We start from the raw sequence: 24,814 nt of genomic DNA on the forward strand, positions 1-24,814 counted from the left end.
TTCAAATTTCTCCGGCGTAGTATGGATGCTGCCTAAAACACACGCTCGTTACAATATATATTACAATTAATACGTCCTTTCAAAAACGAAAGAAATCTGAATTCAATTTGTTTTGTAATTACGTGCGAACTGTCAATCTGCGTGGCCAAGAAACATGAAATGTTATGGTATTTTGCGGAAAGGCCTATACTGGTAGACATTTTTTTATACAATGGTTGTTGTACAGAAACATGTCATAATTTATTAGCGCAAGAATATACTTAAGCTTATAACAAATTGTTTCTATGCTATACGATGTTCACAAATTCCAAAACTATTTGGTGAAAGTTAAGACAAGAACATGTTTTGATGACCTATTGTTTTGATTACATGATGTGCTGACTAGAATGAGTACGTCTCGAGGAGAGTTTGGGTAGCATTATTGAGGGTCCATCACGAAGGGGTGTTGAAGCAGCTCATCGGCTGATGGCCGCAAGTCTGGGTCCCTGCAACACAAAGGAACAAAATCTCAGTAAATGTCTTCATGGAAAATTTAAAATGCTGTTTCTCCCAGCACCCTTTAGCTTAATTGTTCCCTGGGATATTTTAGAGCTGGCCATACCGGCCTGGAGGATTTTTCCAATTTTCGTCGAATTTCAACGCTAGGCTCGAGAACGATTTTTAAATGCCATGCACATCTCTCAGATAAAGATGTTAGCGATTAATCAGCCAGTGTACCTACCTCGTCAGACATCTGTTGACGAAGTCCCGAGCATCTGGCGAGAAATCTTCGCTGAGTTGCGGCACTGCTACCGACCCACTTCCGATAGCGAAGATGGCTGCCATGCGAGGCATGTCAGACCTGGCGAGAAAAAACATTTGAAACGCGGCTTATTTACGTCTGAAGCGCGTCTGAGGGGCGCCCGCTTAGTTTCAAGGGGAGGCAGCATGGTGGAATTTTAAAGTAAAATGCCACGTAAGGAATTTTTCGATATATTCTGGCATACCTTCACTGACGTCTGGCTTCGTAAGGTGATTTGAGTCGACTATCGATGTGCGATTTTCAACACATGTTCATTCATTTACTGTAGTTTGTTCACTTTCCCATTTCTTTTAGAAATCTTCAATTGTCTGAATTCACTGAACTGGATTGTCAGATATCCACTTACCAAACAATTCGACTGTTCCAGAACTGAAGAATGCTCTTCTTGTACATAACGTACTTTCTCTTTTAAGGTAACCGGTTTCGTTATTACAAATATATTCATCGTTAACTTACCAAGGAGGTTTACGGGTCGCCATTTCAAACACTGTACAGCCTACACTCCTGTTGAATAAAACACACAGTTGAAAAATTAACACAAAGAACATAACTACGGCTAAGATCGAGATTTCTAATTAGCCATCTTTAGTAATAGTAACTTTCTTAGTCAGTTCATTAAAATGGTTTTTCGGGAACCAGTAAACCATGATCGTATTCCCGGTACTGGACTGGAACTAGCTTGCAACTGAGGCTAATACAAGGAGTCTTTTCAACTGCAAATGGCAATAATCTTTTTCAATGATATTCCCTCGCATAAGCGTTAAGCCTCCATTCCTTCCAGTCCAAAATCGGGAATACGAATATGGCCTATTGAAATCAAGTGAGATGTAAACACTATACAGGTAAATGAATCTGAGTTGTTCAGTTTTGACGACCTCCCTGGGATATTGGACGATCTCCCAGGGTTATGACGATCTCCCACGGGTATTGGACGATCACCTAGAGGTATTGAACGATCTCCTAGGGGTATTGGACGATCTCCCAGGGGTATTGGGGAACAAGGGATATCTCCACTATCAACGGGAACTTTGGCGAAACATCTTTGGAAAGAATACAATTTATTACTGGCGAAAAACAAGGAAATGCGACATTTTAAGGGAACAAGAGAGCATAAATGCCCCCCCCCCCCCCCTCTTCCCCGCTCCCTTTCTGTGACGCCCTCAACCTTGTGGAGGATGACACTCACCATATATCAGATTTTCGTCCATGCCCAGTCTCTTGAATGACCTCGGGCGCCATCCAGTGAGGCGTGCCCTTCATAGAACGAAGGATGTTGCTTCTACTCATGCTGAGATTCTGAAACAGAATCATGAGCCACAGAGGTCAGGTTTTTATTACGTGTTTCACTGCGCATTCGCTCAGTATGTCGGATACCCTACATGCAATTAGTCTGGCATGTGATCGCGAAAGGCGAGGCTACTTGATTTCTATATAATCACATCTTTTCCCAACTTAAGAATTGCAGCGATCTAGTGTCTCTTAGCATTCGTAGCAGTCGTGCCTAAGGGCGACATATTTTTCATTGGCGGAAAAAGAAAAAGTAACAAAAGAAGTTCAGGAGTAAGCAAGCGAGAATTACGCACCATTGTGTCGAAGCTGTTGTTTGGGTAGTGAACCGAGACTAAATAAGAATATTTCTCAACAACAGCATTGACACTTCAACATAGAGATGCCTTCAAAAATGCTGACAGTACTGATTCAGACAAAGAAATACTTGTAAAATGTAGAGAACATTACGGTACTGCATACCATGTAAAGGCGCTTGGCGCAGCCAAAGTCGATCAGCTTCAGGACGCCGCTCGCCATAACAAGGATGTTTCCGCCTTTGATGTCTCTGCAAGACAAAAAACAGAACAAATGTAATGCATGTTTTAGCAAACGTTGCGCACTGCGTCCAAAACGAAACGTTATTTAAGTGACTCAGTAATTATTACCTACAGTTCTCTTGTCAACCTGATTCGTTACCTACCTATGAATGACGTTGTTGCTATGGAGATAGGACACGCCTGACAACAATTGCTTAGTGTAACGTCTAAACACGGGTTCTCCTAGACATCCAAATCTGAAAGTAAAAAAAAAAACAAAAATTGATGAACAAACAAACAATTGATGAAGGAGTGGCTAATAACCTAACGCAATCCAACGAAAAATGTTGTTTAACAAAAAGTAAATCAGAAAAACAGAAAACAAAAGCAAACCGAAAAAAAGGAACCTTACCGAGCAAGTATGGAGGCAATGGAGCCCCCTGGTACGTACTCCATGAAGATGTTCACTACGCCCCCATCTAAACAAGTCCCTATGAACCTGAGAGTGATCGTAAGAAAATCATTTACAAATGACAAAGAACAGGACAGCATACATCACAAATTTCATGTTTATAGTAAAAGGTAAGAACGCCAGCTTGAAAACTCTCTCTGTCGACCGCAATGCTTTACGAGCGTTGTTTTTGTTTTGGTTCCGTCGCTGAAGAAAACGACAGAAAAATCGAACGGATTTGGAGCATTTAGCGCCCTCAAATTTTAAGAGCCTCTGTGGTCTAAACCTCCCAACTGGGTCTTCGCAAATCGCATCGTAATGACCGTTATTTAGCTTCTCAAATATGTACCAAACAAACAATTTACTATCAAATGTTGTCCTCAATGTTAAAGGCAATAAGGGTCGCATAATCCAAATGGATGCTTCGGATTTGAAAAGATTGAAGAGCGAAACGAACGGCAATAACAAATTGTAGGTTTCGTAGCCCACGAAACTAACCTCGGGCAACGCGCGAAATGCATGCCGTTCGACAGAGAGTCTTTAAGTTATCATTGTTTCTGAGAAAATACTAGTCGCGAAAAAGAACGTGTGTCGACGACTTACTTGACGATGTTTTCGTGTTTCAAAGATTTCAGCAGTGACACTTCCTCCTGGAGCTTCTCGTATTGCTAACGAGAAAGAAATAACGCAAACAGCTGTTAGTCACACGAACTAAGGTGAACAACGATGATAAAGCGAGTATGTTGGATGCACGCTAGCTTGATATGCAAGACGGAATCGAGTCGGAATCGAGATACATAATCCTCCACAGGAAAAAAGATGGCGGCTGTATATTTTACCACAATACCTTGCGAACCTAACACAGCCTGCAAGGTACAAAGAAAGCCAAATTTTTACTGTATTTTCCCTGTACGAAGGACATTTTGTAACTCTTCTGTGCGTTTTTATGAACGTTGTTAAGGCTTTCGCCTGCTAAGAACTATGGGTAAATGTACCAGTCGCCATCTTTTTTCCTACGGAGGATTGCGTACTTGACATAACGGTAGAAAAACACCAGTGAAAGCCCCAGAAATATAAGAAAAGTTTGCAAGGAGGGTTGAACGAGACTGAAAAGGTCTACAAAAAACAGTTTGATTCCCAGTAATGCCACGAAAGGTAAAAGCCGCCTGACAGAGCGAATAAACAGAGGAATAGTACCGAACTACATTTATAACACACTTAGCAGAGCAGAATTTTTTTTTTGCGCGCGCGGTTTTTGATGTACATGTCTATTTCCACCGGCAGCGTTATAAAACACTTGGTTCAGGCTTTTAGCTGTGCACTAACGAGTTATGGGGCAGTAAAGAAGTTTGAAGAGTATTCAAGAGGCTAGACTTGCTCTTATGCTTCGTTCAAGCTCTTCAAGCTTCTCGCGTGCACCATACCTCGATGATGCACGCCATAGCATGAACTTGCCAACCAATTGCTAATAAACAGACAGTTGAGCTCGTGCAAGTGACACTGTACCTCTTCGGCTTCATCTGAGTTGCTGTGATTCAACTCCACCTGCTTGACTGCGATCATTTCGCCCGTATTTGTGAGTCCGCACCAAACCTGATCCAGAGCGCAACGAAACAAAACAACACATTGATCAAATTGACAGCATCAAAAATTATACTAAGATCATAGCCGGCGTTGAAGTATTATCTGTTTTTATTTTGTGGAAAATCGTTCGTCCAATCGCACCGACTCAGGTTTGCGCCCGTTTACGCGTCACGCTCTCTTCCTCGCCAATAGTATCGCGTGCTCAATTTGGTTGAAATCGTGCGTAATGCACAACCATCCTTAAATAAGAACGACGAAAGACGGTTTATAATCTGGGAAAATTTCAAAACGTAAGGATCCCGTTTACAATCTTGGCTCTGTTGATTAAAATTTGATTCAAACCTTGGCACAAATTTATTCTTTAAAAAATTGCTGATCTCTAAACATACGCTCCTTTTTTTTTCCCCCAAGTTGGCTGGTAGCCTGCGAACGCAGACGTATTTCCGGCTGTCGCTTGTCTCCGCCGAAAATAACGTCTGCGAACCCGAGCCAAGAAACGATTTCTGTGACGTAATGACTTTTGTTTCTCTTTCGCCAATCAGATTCCACGATAGAATGAAACTCGAGTGCTCCTCGCAGCGAATACCTCGCGCAGTAGTTCTGGGGCTACTTGAGCTAAACCGTGATTGGCTTAAAATTCCTACGTCACAGAAATCGTTTCCTGGCTCGGGTTCGTAGAAGTTATTTTCGGCGGAGACAAGCGACAGCCGGAAATACGTCTGCGTTCGCAGGCTAGTTGGCTGGTTTCTTTTTATCAAACTCGGAAAGCTCCATCATGAAAACTGCCATTTCCGTGCTAGATTCTTTTTTGTTGCGCGTTTTAATCCGTGATATTTTAATAACTTACCGTTCCAAATGCGCCTTTTCCTAACACGTTCCCTTTCTTCCAAACAATCTCCTCTTCGTAACTCTCAGAGGACTGGCTCCGAACAGACGCACTGAGTCGACTCCGCACCACGCTCTCAGTCGCTGGACCAGAGAAACTCCCCACGGAACCCTGGGAAATATTACCCAGACTACCAAGCGACACAGTCGACTGCGTGCGGATGGTGGAGTTGCTGCTACTGCTGCCGCTGCTGACACGCGACTTTTCCCTTGCCATTCGCTCGTAGTACGCGATCTCGATCGAGTTTTCAGAGCTGATATCTCGGCCGGGCGTGGGTGTTTCCGCGTCCGAGGAGTCACGAGGCGACGAGAAGTACGTATCGCTGCTATTGAGCGAAGAAGCTGGCGACACAAGCCGCGGCGAGGTCGAGCCAATACTGTTGTAAGAAGAGTCCGTGTCCGAGTACTGTTCCGAACAGGAACTAGTCTCAGAGGATGGCAGTTCTTCATTTGCCACGTCTGGCTCAGCCAACACCTCGGGTAGGCCGTCTCGAGAATATCGGTAACTTAAAACTGATTCTTCTTCAACACTAACACTCGCAGGGCTTGTTACGTTTGATAAAGAATCGCCCGTGACAATTACACTCCGTAACTCGGATTGTCCCTCAATCGTCTCTCTTTCTTGCTCGGTATCAAGCCCGCGCCTGATGATGGCTTCCATGACGTCATCAGCTTCATCCTGTATGACCTGTGGGTGATCCCTCCCTTCCTGAACACTCCATCTATCGTCCGCCTCCCCGGCAGACCTAGTTTCAACAAGTTCTCGCCGCTGCTCCTCATCCCCTCCCCCGTGGGGATGTTTAAGAAGCGGTTCAGTTCTCTCGTCATCCGACGCCGAATCACACTCTAATTCGGATTTACCAAACTTAAGCCGTGGAACACACATTCCAATGAACCTATTTAACATCCCTCCATCTACAACGTCAAATTCACCTTCCGGCGCTTCATCTTCGTTATTCACCGCATCTCCTCCGCCCGTAGCTACCACTTCGAAAAAGCCTTTAGCATTCCCCTCTTCAACTTCCTTACTACATTCTCTTAGACTCTCTGGTAAGTCAGCGAGCCGTGGGGAAGTTACCGTATTCGGACCCCGAGGGGAATTTCTTGTACTCCGAGGGGACTCCGGTATCGGGCTTAAAATAGGGTGCTTCCCCTTAAACGTCCGGGCATTAAAAGGACGGAACGTGGAAAGATGGTGCATGGATTCCTCGGCGACATCCAAACCTCCCTGGGATATCGTCCTCAACCCGAGTTCTTCTCCGGCTTCTCTTTGTTGAACCGTGATCATCTTCATATCACCCTTCTTTCTCCCTTTTCCTTTCTTTTTACCACCTTTGTTGCTCTGCTCCGGAGCTTTGTTTTGCGTCCTTGGCTTGGCGTTTTTCGAGTTACTACCAGGTTTCCCAACTGATTTCTTTCCTTTCTTCACCCCTGTTAATTTTCTATTTGAAATTCTACCATCGCCCGCGGGTCCGATAGGAGGATGCACAGCGGACTTGTCTATGGGTGGTACAGGGGATGGAAATGGGTTTACAATAGCCACAGTGCTTGCGCCAGGCTCCTCAGACCTCGGTGTCGTCCAAGCCTGTTTGGGTGGACTGGATTCTATTGCTGCTTTGAACATAGGTCCATTGGGATCGGCCTTGTCTGGGGCCTCTTGGGTGGATGGCAATTTAGCACCTTGTGAAGTTACGCTCTGGGAAGCCTCACCGGAGCCATGTTTTGTTTCTTCACTATTTCGTTGTGCGGTTGTAGGATTATGAAGATCAGTTTCCGAGAAAGATTTCAATGTTATGTCCCCTTGTTCCTTTTTCGCTCGTGGTTTACTGTTAGAAGGAATCACTGCACGCGTTGGAGAAGCAAAATCATTTATTGGCCGAGCAACAAGAGTGGACTCGGCAAGAGAGCTTGCCTCGCCAACCGTCTTCACAACATCCACAGTATCGAATGTCGCATTGGCCGTGTCAGGAGTTGCAGAATTTGCGGGCCTGGTGTGAGTTGATTCTTCACTAACAGGCGATGGAGAAGGCAGATCTTTTTTCACGATAGTACACGAGCACACACCAGTGATGTTATCGCAAACACATGAAACATCAAAACCCGTCATATCGGCAGGGAACGACGGCATCTTCAGTGTGCTTGTGTTGTCCGCCAAAACAAGATCTTTACCATCGCTATTTTCCGCACTGGATGAAGTTGGTTCTGGCTGTCTTGTCTTTGCCTGATCCTTTGTTGTACTTTGCTCAGAAATTTTATCATTCGATTTTCTCCTTTCGCTCGCTTTTGGGGAATCATCTCCGTTTTCGACTCCGTTAAGATTTTTCAGCGCAGATGCCTTTCTCTTGTCCGTAAATGGAATCCAGAAAACGTCCTCGCTGGATCCCCGACGAGGTTTGCAAGACTTGCAAAGTTCTTTGTTGGGACTTGATGAAATCGAACCTCTCCTCGACACGGGTGAGCCCTCGGGAAGGGAATCCCCGCATAAGGAACACTGTCCCGAGGCCAGGGCCTCTAAGTTACCCAGATCAATGTAGAATTTCGTCCCGTTTGAAGACGATTCTCCCTTCCTTCGAATACTGGGCCTCTCGTCCTTTTCAGTGTTGTTTTCGTCCACAGGAATCCAAAATGTGGAACGCGGAATTGATGTAAACGTCTGTGTCATGTCTGTTTTATCACCAAATTGAGCCTGGTAAGGTTCCAGTTCTGCGTCTTCTGGGCTCTTCGAGGAGCGTGATGACCCGCGTGACGTCCCGCGTGAGGCCCCGCGTGGAGATGGAGGGGGAGGCGTGATTTCTCTTACTTCCGATAAGAACACGGATGAAGTTAGCCCACCGGAAGGAAGTCCTTCTTTCCGGAGCAAATCTGGAAAGCAAGATAACAAATTTAATATCGAAATAGGGAAAAATTTGCACATTAACATCCTCCCACGACAAAGAACTCACATTCACGATATTCATACGTACCAAGGTCAACGACTTCTGGCGGAAACGAAACATTCTCTTTCACCAGTTGTTCCGGCGTTGTTACCGACCTAAGCTCTGGTGTCAAGACTCTTTTTCCTCCTAATGGCGGCACTCGTGAAGGCAATGCTAATCTAGAGCTTCGGAGTTGACTAGTGGATGAGGACCTAAGACGAACATCTCTGTCAGGTGTGGTTGGCGGAGAAATCTTACGTTGATATGTGAGAACTGGGCTCGAGAGTCGATGACGTAGTCGATGGTTAGGCGGTACAGGTTGCTGCGAAGATAGTTTTCTATTTCGTAGAAATTGTTTCTCTCCACGCAGATTTCTGTGAAGGCAAACGGAAATAAACTGATGTTAGCTTAGTTTGTAAATCTCGCTTGTTACTTTCTGGCTTCAAAGGACTGAGTAAATTAGAGCAACAGTTTGCTAACTTGAAGGGCAAAACCCACAACTTAAGCTCAAACTATTAACCCTTTACCCCGTAAGAGTGCAAATTGGCACACAAGGTCATAACTTTGTGAATATTTGATAGATTTCTATGAATTTTTGCCATGAAAATTGTCTTGTGAAGATCTGCTCATTGAAGTCATAAAATTTTGACCCCCTCCCATCCAAGACATGGTTGACCACCCCCAGAAGTTTTTAGTTCCTTTTTCGGGATGCAAATGGATTGCAAGACTTGTTTCATATCAAGCTATGGACTAAGAGCTGCTAAATAAGCTATAGTTTAGGGGTATACCTAATATAGTAGAAAATTGATACATTTTTGAAGTCGTTCATTTTCCCATTTTAAAGCAATTTCTCTCAAAATGTCTACCTCCTGCATAGCTGCTGATGTCAATTCTTAAATAAGCTGATTAGTTGCTTTCAAATGGCATTTTGTAGGCCGGCAGACTGTATTTACTTGCTGATTTGGGAAAAACTGCCGATTGCCTTAGGGGGTAAAGGGTTAAACTAAATCAAATTATCAAATCTGATCAGTGAAATTCATTAAAACAGGACATCCCATTTACAATTAAAATGGTCTTCCACCATCTTCCACTTGATACCTGACTAAATCTTGCTTACATGTAAGTTGAAAATTTTGCGTTATTTGATAAACTGTGCACTGATTCCAAAGCTGTATGACTTTCTTGTAATCCAGTTGTTCAATTGCCAGTTTACAAGCATACGAAATTCGTGCACAACAGGTGAAACCTATAACCAGCATCTAAATCCGTGTGTCGTATTACTAATACAATAACACTGTGCAAGGGAAACCAACCTTAACGACCAGGCGGTTCACACGACTACCTTACTTTTATGGCCGATCGTATTATGAAAAGGCGTAGTAAGTTAAAATGTAATGACCCAACTTGGGTGTCCGTATACATCATGTATGTTATCACTGTGCATGTATAATAACACAAATTTAACAACAGCAAAGAACGCCTACCGAGCATATCTCAGCTCAATATTGAGAACTGACAAACTTGGAAGTGCCCCAGTGGTTTGCATGTCTTTTATTTCTATGAAACAAACAGAGAAAAATGTCAAACCCATGATCCACAAACTGTCTTCATCTAATTCGCCACTCTTACCCGGGAGTTCGTGTTTTCCAGACTGTACTCTGCTAGCAAATCCAGAGTTAGATCTGGAACCTGGTGACAAAAGCTCGGTTTTCTGTGCTGAAGGTATTCTAGGCATGCGTACATCGGACATTTTTCTTGAAACAGGAACGTTCGTTCTAAAAAAGAGTAGCAAAAAATAATTTTAAATGGTTTGACCTAATGGGCTACAGTGTAAATTTAAGATAAGTTTTGACGGGGGCGGGGGGGGGGGGGTACTCCCTTACATGGGTTATATAGGTATTGTGCGGCCCCAAAAGATACAGTTATTCAACCGTTTTGGTCATAAATAGGGTATGGTTTTTGTACTCTAGTCTTGATGCGGGTATGTTTTTAAAGAAAAGCTACTTTTTTATCATTATCGATAAGACCATCAACAAAAGCCCTTCACAAGTTATGTTTATGGCAATGTTACATTGGTCTAACTTTCTAATTATAACGCACGTCTGAAACAGGGTATTGATTTAAGGGTCAGGTCATAAACAGGGTATCGAATTTTTGGTAAAGTCATAAATCGCAGAAATTGGTCACAAATAAATAGGGTAAGGGTTTTGGGAAGCGGGTTGCACACCCTCACCCAATTTTTATGGCAGTAGCTGTATCGTCATCGATTATAATTTCACATAATTACGCGCGCATAACGTGACAAACGATAATTGCCTAATTACTGTATCACTGACCAATTGAGACAGAAACAGCTGTGATAAGACATTATCTGAAGGCCATCGGATTTCGAACTACATACTACATATTATATTGACTGATCATTGTTTCAATTATACGCTACGCTTCTGCTACCAAATGGAATAAAGTCGTTTGAAACCGACAGCCTATTGAATATTGGTATACACCGATACATTCGAAATTTCCCCGCCCCTTTGGAAAATTGACACGTTGGATATTTTTTGATAATTTGCGATTTAAATTTGTGACGGCATTCTTCCGTCGTTCATGGTTGCCATTTAATTTGTCAGTACAGGTGTACCAGCTACTGACTGTGGAACAAAACAGCCAAAATCTGACCTTTCATCCAGAACAGTGGTCTCTTCTGCAGATAAGGAACTCTTGGACCTTTTCTTCAGTCTCCCTGCAGGACACAAGAAAACCAAGCATTATAAACAAAAAAAAAACAAACGAAACTAAATTACATGAATGTACATTAATGTACTGATATGTTAGGAATTCAACTGTGCGTCGGTAACTTACTTTCAGCTGCTTGAAGCGGTGCAGTACTCATCCGAACTGTTGTCTCCTGCAAAACAACCATAACGCAGCACGGTTAAAATACATGTACTTTTTCTTTCAACAATTTCTTATCACCTTACAGTTCCTACTAGTAAAGTTGTTTTTTGTCACGTTATACTAACATCAGTGTTTTCTGGCCATATAGCAAAGGCTTCTGCAGTCACCAGTGGCGGATCCAGACCTTGAGCTAAGGAGTGGCGGATGTTTCTTTTGCTTGCCCTGCCGGTTTTTCTTCCTTCTGTGATGTCTTCTTTTTTTGCCCAAAATAAGGGGGAGGGGGATCGGCTCCCCAGCCCCTCCCCTAGATCCGACACTGGTCACATATTTTAAAAGTGTTATATAATGCACATCATATTGCTTGTAAAAGTGGCAAAATAAACACGTCAGGTAGTTTTAGAGAACAGTTCACGGTATACTGACAAAACTCTACCTGTTCTGTTGACTGTTTTTGTTCAGTGAATTCTGGGTCTTGTTGGACGTGAGGAGGAACTGAAGCTGAAACAAAACCATGGTAATTATATTTTTAAAATTTAATAAATTTTTTAATGAGGACGTGGGATATGATGCTGTTGCAATCAACCTGTGATCATGAGTTTTCTTTTATGTAGGAGGGAGGGTATGATAGCAGGTTAAGTTGCAATGAGACTAGATATTACTACTTAATTACAGAAAAATTGAAAGTCTGAATTGACTATCTGCTGTTTTTTTACTTGACAACTTTGACGAGAATAAAAATCGAATTGTTATAGAGCTGGTGTTTTTCCCGCTACAGCGCGCCAATTCACTGGCTAGTTTATGTTCACATGACATCTCACAATGAAACTGTTTACCGCGAATTGCCTTGAGCGGGCAACATTGCGAAAACTATGAAGGCAAATGCGAAACAGTTCACTGTTACCCGCGAAATGTTGACCCCTGTTGGATGTGATCAGAGCGTGCAGAGTTGAAGGTGGCCTGATATTGTCGCTGGAATCTCAGTGCGTTTTTCAAAATTTGCTTTTGTTTTGTTTTGCTATATAACAAATCACTAAATGACTGGTGCCTTGGGGAACAGTGAATTTTGCTTCCTTCGAATCTCAATGTTTCCCGAGACGAAGTCGAACAGTGAATTTTGTTTCCCTCGAATCTCAATGTTTCCCGAGACGAAGTCGAGGGAAACGTTACGATTCGAGGGAAACACAATTCACTGTTCCCCTCGCGACCAGTCATTAAGTGTTAAATGTTACCCAGACACAATATTATAATAAATCCTTTGGTTTTACCCACGCTTTTAGTTGTTATAAGAATGTTGCTCAATTTACCTAAAAAGACCCTCTTGGATTGAAGTTTGTTATCTTTGGTTTGTTCTGCCCAAGCATCTGGAAAGGACACAGTCACAGAGCAATCAAGAACTACTGACAGCCCAATCTGAAGGCTTCTTAGAACTGTTCAGTACACTAACATTCAACTAACCATTCACTCTTAATTAGTAATGCATAGTATTCAACATACATTTACTTAAAACAAAACAGTAACCACAGTACCTTTCAGGACAACTTGCACCCTCATACCCTTTGCCACATCAACTGGCGACAGACCTACAGAGCAAATAATTTATTAATAATATCAATAGGTGAAGGTCTCAACGTGCACTGGGGCCTTAAAAAAAATACCCTGCACATGCACAGTGTCCGTAACTCTTATTACAGTAGCTATTTAGATTAGTTATTCATTGTCATGGTCTTCGTCATCATCATCATCACCATCATCACTTCATTTTCACAATAAAGAAGGAGCATGATTGTAACACAGTAAATGGTTTGAACCCAGGAGTATCAGTAGTTCGTATAGTGTGATCGTCCGGGTGAGTGTAGTTCTGAAAAGAACTGTTGTTGGTGACTGACGTTTCGACAACCTGAGCGGAAGTCATCTTCAGAGTCAAGTGAATAGTGTTTGTCAGTCGATGTTATAAGTCTGGTCCATTGAACGTGATTGGTCAGTATAGCCATGGTGGTATTGGCTGAAAGACTCGTGTAAAGTTTGTCATCAGTCATTGGTGGGTTTCGATCCTTATAAGATCATCGACTGACAAACACTATTCACTTGACTCTGAAGATGACTTCCGCTCAGGTTGTTGAAACGTCAGTCACCAACAACAGTTCTTTTCAGAACTACACTCACCCGGACGATCACACTATACGAGCATGATTGTGCAATTACATGTATCAATTTTGATAGAGTGAGGAGACCTCCAAAAAACCGCCAGTCAAAGGCTTATAACAGAGGCCACCCCAACTGTTGTCTGATCTGGAGACTAATTTTGCCAGGTTATATTTGTTCTCTTGTTTAAACACTGGATGAGTAATCAATAAATAAACTTACCATTGTCGTCTGTTATAGTGACATCTGCTCCGTGATAAAGAAGTGTGTCAGAAGATTTCTCATATCCATGAGAAGCCTGCAGCATTTTAACAAAGCAGACAACAATCTTTTAGGATCACCAGACTAAACACTGGGTATATTTCCCATCAGGCAGGCCCATACCAATTTAAAACTTTGCTCAACAGGCCAGGGTGGACAGTATCAAGACTTATATGTACCACACTTGTTGCACAAACAATGTAAGTGAGGTTTTCAACACAGAATACATGTAGGTACACTGTAGAGAAAATAAAGGTAACTAAATACTTAAGTCATTTTCAAGACACTGTTAGTAACAGGGCTTCTAATAGCTCACAGGGAAAAAGTTAAATTTTACAGGATTTTCAGAGACAAATTCGCGGAAGAATGGCAAATTTTTCAGAGGAATTTGGGGGCAAATTTTGCCAAAAAACAATAGGTAAAAATGACCGATTCAGCATTGCACTGATTTGACAAACGATTTCAATGAAAAAAGATGGCAATTTTGCCATTTTTGGTTTAAATGAGAAAATAATGAGCATTAGCCTACGGTATGCAATAAAAGTTTAAAGTGTTCAACAGAAACACCGACTACTTATAAATGTTGCCTTTCTAAAACTGGTGAGTTTGCAGGAAAATTTGAGCAACTGATTCGGACTATTATTGTACTTGCCAAGAAAGGAATATTGAAGGCACTTTGCTATTTGTTTGACCACAAGGTTCTTTTTGACTGAGAACATCATTTGCTCTTTTAACAACAATGCACTTGAGAAATGCACCAATGGCAAAGCTCTTAACATTATGACCCCTGCCCAGTTTTTTGCATCATTAATCTAATTCTCAAGCAGTTTATTTAAAATAAGGAATCTAGACTTCTTTATAAACCAGCCTAATTACTTAGATATTTCCTTTTTATATTTGTAAATATATTTAATTTTTTTATTTTATTTTATTCTGATCATCTGTGTAGTTGAATTTGAGTAAATAAATAAGTAGATAAATAAAAGAACGCCTCCAGGGTAGTTTTGGGATGTTCATGTTTACTTGTTGCAGTGATGGAGTTTCACGATAAATTTGCAAGTTTACAACTAAAGATAAGTTTCAAATATGTTGTACCGACATGTACATGTATTTGGTAAGATTTCTAGCCAATTTCGCAGTATTTTGGGCATTTTAGTGAATTTCACAGGATTTTGCGGATTTACTTGAAATTGGCGGCTCTGTGACCACGCTAAATATCAGAAGCCCTGCTGTAATAGAGAGGTCTAAATATGTAATATATTTTTAAGTGAGATGCCTAACTGAAAGACACTTAATGGTGGACACAAGTTCTACATTAACAGTAATTTGCTTCAGAGTGAATAAATTTGAATAGTTTATACATACAGCAATATGGAGAGGAGTCCTTCCAATATGTCCTTTGGCATTGACGTTAGCTCCACCCTTGATAAGAGCCAGTAGGACTGGCTGATTGTCCTCTTTGGTTGCCCAGTGTAGGGGAGAGTTGCAGAATCTGTCTGGCACATCTAGGGCAAAAAAATGCCCACAGGAAAAAACATTACTATTAATCACTGTATATCTACAATGGGACAGACAAACAAAAATTATCTTTGGTTGTGCTCTTTGGTAGACAAGTTGTGAACCTATGGTGGTGTATATAATACAGAAATCTCTCGTCATGCCATGCAGACTTATGATGCCAACTTAAAACTCACCAATTTCGGTTGCACCCTTCTCTATCAGGACATCTACAACATCCCTGGCATGGCCTCCTTTTCCATACGCTGCAAGGTGAAGAGGTCTTTTGCCTTCACTGTCTTTGGCACCACAGTCACTGCAAATAAATTTCAAACATACTGAGTACATGCACACTTTAGGTACTAGAAATGTAAGGGAACTTACTAATTTTTAGCAGTTAAGCTGTTATGTTTCACATAGCATACATGATATGTACTACTGTACATGTAACATGAATTTTTTTTCACAATTGTACTGTACATGAGGCATTTCAAAGAAAGGCTAATTTTCCATGTAAAAAATAAATTGTAAACTAGGAAGCAAAATATGCTAGGCATCACAAAATAAATAAATCAATAAAATGCAATTCAGTCAAATTTTAGAAGTAACTTGTTTTATGCAATAGCTTTTGAAGATACACATATTTGTTTGTGCATACCAGCACATTTGTGACATATGCACATTATTTGTATTTGTTTTTTAACATGACACATGTATGACCTGATGACGTACTGATTGGTAATAATTATTACTTACGCATTGTGATTTATCAGTTCCTTAACAACTTCCACTGGGTGATAGCCACTGTCCATAACAGCTTTCTCAACTGCAGTTATTTAATTATCAGATAAGAAAAGCACTCATCAGTTAAATTCTAAAAAGTCAATTAAACTATGAAAAAAAAAAATTAACGCGTATATTGGGTCTACATGTACAGTGTACACTAGGCACCCTCACATACTTGACTTGACCCCTTCAGTGCCTCCATAATGTACTGACAATGTCATGAATGTGTCTTACATGTACACTTCACATGCCTTCTTGACCTACTGAGTATGTCAAGATTTTGAAGGCTTAAGTCAAATCATTGGCACACCAACATGCAAAATGCAAAACCCTTTGGCCTAAGAGATCTTTGATACTTGGGAGATTGGTAACTATTAGTTACCGGTCTCCCAGAAGAATGTTCTTGGTTTTGCCTCTAACTTTCCGCCATCTTGTTTCTGTCAAGTGTTGAGAAGATGTGAGACAAGTTTGGGTATATTGAAAAATACATCGGTGAGGGAGCAAAGGTATAATGCCCAGGAAGCTCTATAAAGGGTTTGGAATGATTCTGGTGACGAAAAAGATTTCGATAGCAATGAAAACGAAGTTAAGTCATATGAGTTGGCAAGTGAAGACGAAATTGGTGAGTCTGAAGATGCATCTGGCACAGGGGGCTGGCAGTGAAGGGGTTAAAGGACCATAGTCAGCCTCTGCAATTTTTGATGTCAATGAAATTATTGACATTGCATGGTGAAGTGAAATCTTATTGCTTTACTGTAAGTTGTGTTCCTGAAAGTTATCTTTAGTAGTTTCATAGTGATTTACTTTGTTTCAACACGCTCCAGACAAACAATATATCAGTAACCAAACTCTCTCATGTAAACAAAAAAAAAAGGTGTGGCTGACTAGGGCCCTTTAAGCACTGTAGAGAAATTTTGACTGTAACTAAGGGTAATTAAATCCTACAAGAATTCTAGATCTTAAAAAAATAAATCTGTACTTTTATTTACTTTAAAATTAATACTTTTACTCTGAACAATTTTTCCAGGTACACGTACATGTAAGACACGGAATCACGACAAAAAAAAAAATTAATTAAATCAATCTAGTGTCATAACACAAGTTTCCATCCAAAATATTTAATGATAGTCTTACTTTTCTCGAAGAGGTTTAAGTCTCTTGTGACGAGAAGAAGAGGCGTCAAACCATCTGCATTTGTACAGTTCACATCCAGCATGGATTTGGATGACTATTAAAAAAGAGTAAGAACAAATTTATATGTAAACATTAGGCCAGTTCTTGTTAAGTTCTATCCATGTGCACGTTCTATACGTGACATTGTGCATGTAATAAGTTACTTCAATCTGTTTATTTTAAAAGCGATCTTGATCTTTTAAGGTCCTTGAACTGATTATCTTAAGAGAAGTTTTTCGTACAGCGGAGCTCAGTTGTGGAACAACTTACCTATAGACCTAAGACAAGCATCTTCACTGACCAATTTCAAATCTAAATTAAGTTGCCACAGTTTAAAGTAATATCTTACTTTTAAGTAAACTTTTAGACACAGCCTCCACGAAAAGCAGTTTTTTTTTAAAATTTTTATTATAAGTAGGCAGATAGGTAGATAGTCCAGTAACTTTGTTGACTGACAGAAAACCTGTGTATAAATAAAGTTATCTTATCTTATCTATCTTACCACCCCCCTTATCTATCTTATCACCCCCTACCCCCCGCCCCCAACTTCTCTCTTCAAGGCAGAATGCTTCGAATATTTACAATACGATACGTTACAGTACAAGTTTAACATGGGGCTTACCCTTAGCTGATCAGCTAGTTTACAAGTAATCTACAGCCCTAAGTACAGTATATTCTAATTTTAAATTAAAACTAAAATTTAAATTTTCAAGAATATTTGGGCATCAAGGGATTTAGTAGGCAGGATTATTGTCACCAGGGGACCAGAAGACCTACATCAGCATCAGATTAGTCAATATGCTGATCAATCTGAAACCGATGGAGGCCATTAGCCCACTAGGGGTCTTTCTTTAACACAGTGGTTACTGCCTGACTGATATCTGGGAGGTCTTGGGTTCAAATCTGCCACAGGGGACTCATCTGGATTTTTGATTGGTCCCATTTTCAGATTATGCCAAACATTCCGTTTTTCTCATCTACATGACTTGTATTCACCAATCTTAAACTTAGCACTATTGTAATAATTTCATATCAAACGAGATGCTTGCAGCATGCATGTAACTACATGTATGTATCTAATCCGATGCTCACAGCAAATTGCTTATAATAAACAAATTTGTTTCTTTCAAATACTGTGGCTAGACTAGCAGCTATGAGCACTTTTTCATTGCCTGGGTGTAGTATGAAATAAGTGCAAAATGTTTTTCTCGCATGCCGCTGGGGCCTGGGTCTACATGTAGGTTGTGTGAGCCTATAGGGCAGGCAGTTGCTTTTGTTGTGTCCACCATTACCAACTTTCCTGCCCACCTACCCAAAGATTTTAAGTTTTTATAAAATACCAGTATATTGTACAAGCCTAGTCATGAACTTTTTTCATCACTTCCAGTTTTTAGCATAGTGCAATTAATTTTGTATTAATAAAAATTACCTTTGATTTTGCAATAAAGGTCAGGCAGCGCAGACAGCTTGACAATTAGCTACCAGTGGTGTGTGAGAATAGTCATTTAAAGCTTCTAAAATCTAAATCCAATGATAATCATTTTAAAATTCCATTTGCACAGTTGCAAAAGGTTACTTACCAACAATTTCTTCACCAAAAGAACATTTCCTTGCCAGGCAGCCTGCAGCAAATGCCGAGATGAATATCCTGTACACAAAAAAAGTTATCACTGATAAAGGAATCTGATAAATACCATGCTCTGATTTTGAAAAGCTTAAGGCTGCAGCACACTAGCCAATTTTCTGTCATAGAACTGCAGATTTCATGTCAGGCTCAAATCGGGTTAAAATTTGTCGGGCCACCAGCTTGCCGCACCCTAGCCGAGTTTTTGTCACGACTAACCATGTTGAGGCTTGGGACTGAGTCATCCAAAATCAAGATGGCGCCTATTCCACTGACGCAACTCTCATGACATTTCCCAATTGGTTGAGGCGTGTGCGAGCCCCGACAAATTGTCTTGGTCCACCGCACACTAGCCGACAAGGCCCGACAAGACATTCTGAGATCTAGCACCGTCAGATATCACCAACAAACCCCAATCTCGTCGCAGACTTGTCTGAATTCACCGCACACTAGCCAACAAGTGAAGAGTTTTTTGTCGGCCTACAAAAAATCAGCTAGTGTGCAGCAGCCCTAAATAGATCAAAAAAATGTTTTCAAAATTACAAACAACTTCCAAACTCACCTTGCCTTGCAACAGAACCTAAAAATGCAATATGTCAAAATTAGTAAAGAGTTAAAAATACATTCCATTTTGACACATTTAGATGTATACCTCTGACTAACTGAGTTTGAGGGCTGTACTGTAAGTTACGGACCAAGTTTTTTCCCCTTCAATACAGTCAAGGAAAAATGAGCATCTGTAACTTACAGTACGGACCAAGACAATGAGCTTAGTAAGGTAATTATATCTCTCCTGTGTGATGGGTTCAGGAAGGATAACTATTCACAAGGAACCGCTTCAAATTTCTGATGCACCTCAAAAGCAAAGCGAGTCAATTTGAAATCGTTTTTAAGTCATTAGCACACAGTCTTTAAACATAATATTACACAATTACGAGTAAAAGAAAGTTGTAAACTTTTACTTGCTATAAAAGTTGAGAACACTTGGTGATAAATCACAAAACAGTTTGGCAACAAAAACAACTTTAAAAGAGTTCAGCGGTCTGTGGGCCATACAGGAGAACACGACCCGCTAAATTGCCCACCAGACAAGTTCTTGCCCAGCAGAAAAATCTGCTTGTCCTGGACAACCAGGCGGCACTTTTTCCAAGCGTTTTGAACTGGTTTAATAAATACATACCCAGAAGTAAGGGCCTCATCGAGTCTGACGCAAAATCCAGGACTGACTGCCCTTTGTTGTTACACAAAGTTATGTCTGCTCCATAGTTCAACAGCAGTGACACCACCTGCAAGCAGAAAACAACAACTTGTTTCAACTTAATTAAGTACATGTATGACACAAAAATAACTTATTTTAATTTAACTTAATAGTAGTGCAAGATAGTAAAATAATTTTTGTAAATTTAACAAAAAATATGTGAGTCACTTCACCCTTCCACTGACTTTTTGAATTTTAAGGTTATTAAATTGAAAATTCTGTCAATTCTACAATAACAAATTATTTTTTAACGTAGGTGTATTATCACGGTACAATATGCACATCAAAGAGTGATGGAACATACCATCGTACAGTTTGTGCCGGTTACGACACTGAGCTAATCTTCTGCATACATAAAAGTTTGCATTTTTGGCTACATAGTGGAACCATGCCTTACATGTACAGCCACCCCATTCATAGTACCACATCATTATTAATGACCACTCTATTCTGACCCAAACAAATTAATTACATGTAATTCCGTGATTTTTTTATTTAAAGAATCCCTTCAAATGACACGGCCACCCCTTCTGTCAAGGCATAACTGGAATAGCCTACATTGAGGTGTAAACGGGGAAGGGATAGGAAGGCAAAAAATGTGAGGTAGAAGGGAAAGGAATGTCTGCTACAGTACCAGTATACTATTGATCCCAGACATCTGTTGAAAAGTTTTTTTTTTTTTGGTGGGGGGGAGGGGGGTAGTTGCACGCACCGTCAGTTTCAGCCATGGATTCAAAATAAGTGATTCTTCAGCTGGTCATTAACCAGTACAAAATGAGCAGCACTGTTGCAGCGCTGCAGAACAGCTTCAAGAAGTACTGCAAAACTGCTGTGAAGTGGCTGGCTGCAGAAGTCACAAATTTTGGCTGCTAAATGCTGCCATGAGCAGCTGTTTAACAGCTTTAAACAGCGATTTGACAGCAGCACAGACATTTTCCGAAATCCCGATCAGTGCTGTGGAAAGCTAAGGCTGTAATATGCCAAGAATGTGTTTATGAGATATCAGTTTACGTACGTACGGGATTTACAAAGATACTTTTCTTGGCACCAACAAACATTTCATAAATTAGGCTTTTCCTGTATCCTGCAAACAAAACTGCCAGAAACAGCTCCACAGCTAAACAAGTTGCTAGGTGCAATTCTTGCTTGGGTAATATAAATTTATTTGCTCACGCTGAGATTTAAATCTCTCAAAGCCCTTACCAATTATACATCTTCGTACATGACCATTGTTGGTTGTTGTGATGAGATGGTGTCAATCAATAAGTTACACAGTGAAGATTAGCCAATGGGAATTATACATTCGCCAGTAAACATAGAAATGAACAAAGTGGGGTTCCTATAGCAAGCATTCTTCCTTCCTCCTAGTCTCTCTTCCTTCCATCTGCACTTCGCCTCCCCCTTCCACTTCCTCTTGCCTTCTCCCTCCCTCTCTCTCTCCCCATTTAATGCCTGTGATGCAGGCAAAAGCTAGGATATTGACTTTGTTTAATATTTAACTGAAAACTAAGCGGATGAATTCTTGTCATATCACTAAGCAACAACACAATGTAAATTAAATCAAGTCTGCTATTTTATAGGAATTTCTCAGAAAATCGGGAAATATATCACACGATTTATTGCATTACATGAGCACAAGCTAGTAAAATTTTTCAAAGGCACTGCCTTCATAAAAGAAACCATGAAAAATGTCGTTTCCTTGTTTACATAACCTGAAAAAAGTGCTTGTGTAAACACTAATGCGGTACGTGCCTCTGTTTTATAAATAAATTTTCGATTCCCGCGACTTTCTCACGTACCATATTTAGTAAAAATGTTATTAAACATAGTCCGGAATAGTATTAATACTCATCAATAAAATTAACAGCAAACTTAATATTGGCTTCTACTGATCACACGTCAATACCTTTCGATGCTCGTTCATTGCCGCCAGCATGACCGCGGTGAATCCTCCATCCTTGGTTTTAGCGTCCACGTTAACTGACTGCAGATTAAAAGAAAATGCAAAGTTTCTATATTTACAACAGCAACAACAACAACAAAAACTGCTGGGATAGAAACGTTACGTCGATAAAAATAAGTCTTAAGGCTTGCAAGCGTAGGCTTTTTAAAAATCAGCTGAATTCTGTGTACATTGGGGCATCAATGCTGTTAAAAGTTATTTGTTTTGTGTTCACTACAAGCTTATTGTCTGCTTCGCTTACCGCATTTCTCGACGTACGAGCGAGAAAATTCTGCACTCTTTCATAGTCACCATTCTGTGAAAAACAGACATGGAAATTTGTCATAAAATGCACTGATGCAAAAGCACAGAGAAGACAACAAAAAGCATGCGGTTGTTTACAAGTACGAACCTTCGCTGCATTTAAGAACAGTTCGTTCAGGTAGATGTCTGCCCTGAAACACAAAGCAAATCTAATGTTAAAAGGAAATTGCAAGGTGACACAACAGATGATAGCAAACTGTGAAACAGGAAATCTGCCTAGAGTGATTCGATATTCTGCACCTTCCATCGGAAAAGAGTCTTGAAGTGCAATCGTAGTAGTGTCTCATGTAATTCTTCGTTCTGTATACTCGCGCACAATGCCCATCGGACAAGCCTCCTTTCGTCATTGCAGCGATCGTCGACGATAGCAGCAAACTGCCGTTTGTTTGGAGTCCATTGGTGGAAAATCAGCGTGAACACAAGCGCTTTTCGGCCATTAAAAACGCGAGATAAAGCCACACACGACAAAATCGACGAGTCCTTTCAAACAAGGCTTCCCATAATTCAACTTTGTATATTTTTCTACCGCCATGGCAATAGCCAATCAGCGAGCAGTATTTTGATAGTTCTGTTATGATTACGTCATTTCCCGGGAAAATACCGTAAAAATAACAAAGACTTCTCAAAATGACTTTTGTCATGCATACATACTGTGGGTCTATTGAAGGTTATTTTTAAGGTAAACCTGTTTGAGACCAGCTTATTTACCCACTTCTTGAAAGGTAATTTCACGAGGACTTGTTTATCGGTTTAACTCCGTTACAGATCGCGTGATCATTTTTCGTCTCAATAGAAAGCCAGAACCGTTGCTTTCAACCATTGAATTTTTGTAGTAAAATTTTTATGTGTATTAAAGAAACTTTAGATCAGTGCTAAACATTCAAGTATCTGATCCGTGAAACAAATCTTTACCGACAGCCAGGTCCGGGCAGCCAGGGAATCGAACGACACGAGACCGAATTAATATGCGCATAAATTGATACTGAAGCTATCACTGCCGACTTCCTTCCTAGATAAGTCAAGTATAAGTCGCATTAATTTAGTTTACAAGGAACGGTATCTTAATTTCTACCCTTAAATTGAAGTTTTTTAAGAGATACGTACAGTATTAAACGGTTCCTGTTGAATTTTGTACCTCGCTCGGCTCGCGTGATCACTAATCGGTCGTGAATTATAATTACGCGCCGTCATAGCACAACACATTGCACTAAAATCGAAAACCAATCTCGAAATTCTAAATCTATATGCTTCTGAAATGTAAAGCGAGATATTTGAAGATAAGTTATCAAATAAGCTGAAGAAATAAGATTTGTAAATGGCACGATCGAGAAACATAACTCGTCGTACTAATTTCAGTTCAGCTGATCTCACGTTCGACGTTCGTACCGTGAAGTCACGCAAATACACAAGGGACAACAGTGAAAAGAAATTGTAACAAAACTGCTGGATATAAACGATTAGCCACGGATAAACCAACAGACAAGGTACCTCGCACACCTCTTTGCTATTACAAAGACACAATTTCATATTTTCCAGGATATTTCTCCCATATTTTACTGACAGAATCAGTCCTTATCAAGTGCTCAGCGAGTCAAAAGGCAATATCGCGATGTTCAATCACTTTGCGTTCGATTTCAACGAATTTGGAACGTTATTTTGGAATTATATTAAACATTTCTACAGGGTTGGAAAGACTGATAACTTTTACAACACCAGATCTAGAAATTTCGTCAAGTACTTACGTTTTCAGCGGCACAGGGTTATTCAACGTGAAATACGGCATGGTATCACACTGTACCGGGAAGCTCAATATCACGGAAGTATTGTAGCACCCGGAGAGAGTGATACTGTAGATCCTTGTTGTTTGCCGACTTCCTGACTTTGCCAGCCCGATTGATTCTCCTGTCTTAAAAAAAACATTGACGTGCATGCGTATTTATTTACAAACTTTAAAAGAACTTTCATTGTTCCCTTCTCGACAGTGATTGGATAGTCTTTCATGCATGACAGCTTCAGCGCTAACGGACACGAAATGCTTTTGTATTTCAATGGGGCCATATTTTTTTTTCTCTTACAATATCACGACATTGGTTCCAGTGCACGATTTTGCGGGGGTGAAGTCAAGTGTTCTCAAAATACACAAAACAGAACGACTTAGAAACTACACAAAGACCCTTTAAAAATAGACCTTGGTCTTCGTAGAAACTACATACGACTCTCTCTTCTGTCCGGGCTTGCAGAGAAGAAGACCGAAGTTGCAGACAGAAGTTTTGCTATGACGAGGGATTATCCTTATAAATCGTCGAAGACAGCTTAGAATCGAAACTTTTAATGATGATTTCTCTATGTAAACGCTTTATTACTCTCTTTCTTTTTGATAAGAACATTGGTTTTCCGTATTCTTACCGGTATCTGCCGATTTTAGGATGAAAATATTCTTGTGAATGGATTATAGTAGCTATGACAT

At 40.5% G+C, this 24,814-nt stretch overlaps 1 protein-coding gene across 2 annotated transcripts; it reads right to left on the reverse strand.

Moving 5' to 3' along the window:
* Positions 1–215: 215 nt before the first annotated feature.
* LOC110046553 (uncharacterized) lies at positions 216–24,292 on the reverse strand. 2 transcript variants are annotated; one of them, XM_089278762.1, is made up of 30 exons: positions 24,090–24,292; positions 22,436–22,478; positions 22,286–22,339; positions 21,988–22,065; positions 20,004–20,109; positions 19,386–19,403; positions 18,780–18,847; positions 17,161–17,254; positions 15,997–16,066; positions 15,438–15,556; positions 15,109–15,248; positions 13,705–13,780; positions 12,867–12,920; positions 12,645–12,701; positions 11,774–11,838; positions 11,305–11,350; positions 11,122–11,185; positions 10,072–10,217; positions 9,927–9,999; positions 8,491–8,816; positions 5,490–8,389; positions 4,565–4,651; positions 3,662–3,726; positions 3,020–3,106; positions 2,772–2,864; positions 2,552–2,636; positions 1,989–2,098; positions 1,259–1,306; positions 722–841; positions 216–485 (listed from the first exon to the last, which is right to left on the reverse strand). In XM_089278762.1, the coding sequence occupies exons 1-30, from the start codon at positions 24,275–24,277 to the stop codon at positions 419–421; spliced, it is 5,547 nt and encodes a 1,848-aa protein (XP_089134888.1). In that variant the 5' UTR covers positions 24,278–24,292; the 3' UTR covers positions 216–418. The 2 variants fall into 2 exon arrangements, with proteins under 2 accessions (XP_089134888.1, XP_089134889.1); XM_089278763.1 differs by lacking the exon at positions 24,090–24,292 and adding an exon at positions 22,588–22,859.
* Positions 24,293–24,814: the final 522 nt, after the last annotated feature.

The sequence above is a fragment of the Orbicella faveolata genome, unplaced genomic scaffold, assembly GCF_042242905.1.
Source record: "Orbicella faveolata isolate gen_17 unplaced genomic scaffold, um_ofav_v1 contig_46, whole genome shotgun sequence".
Lineage (NCBI taxonomy): Eukaryota > Metazoa > Cnidaria > Anthozoa > Scleractinia > Merulinidae > Orbicella > Orbicella faveolata.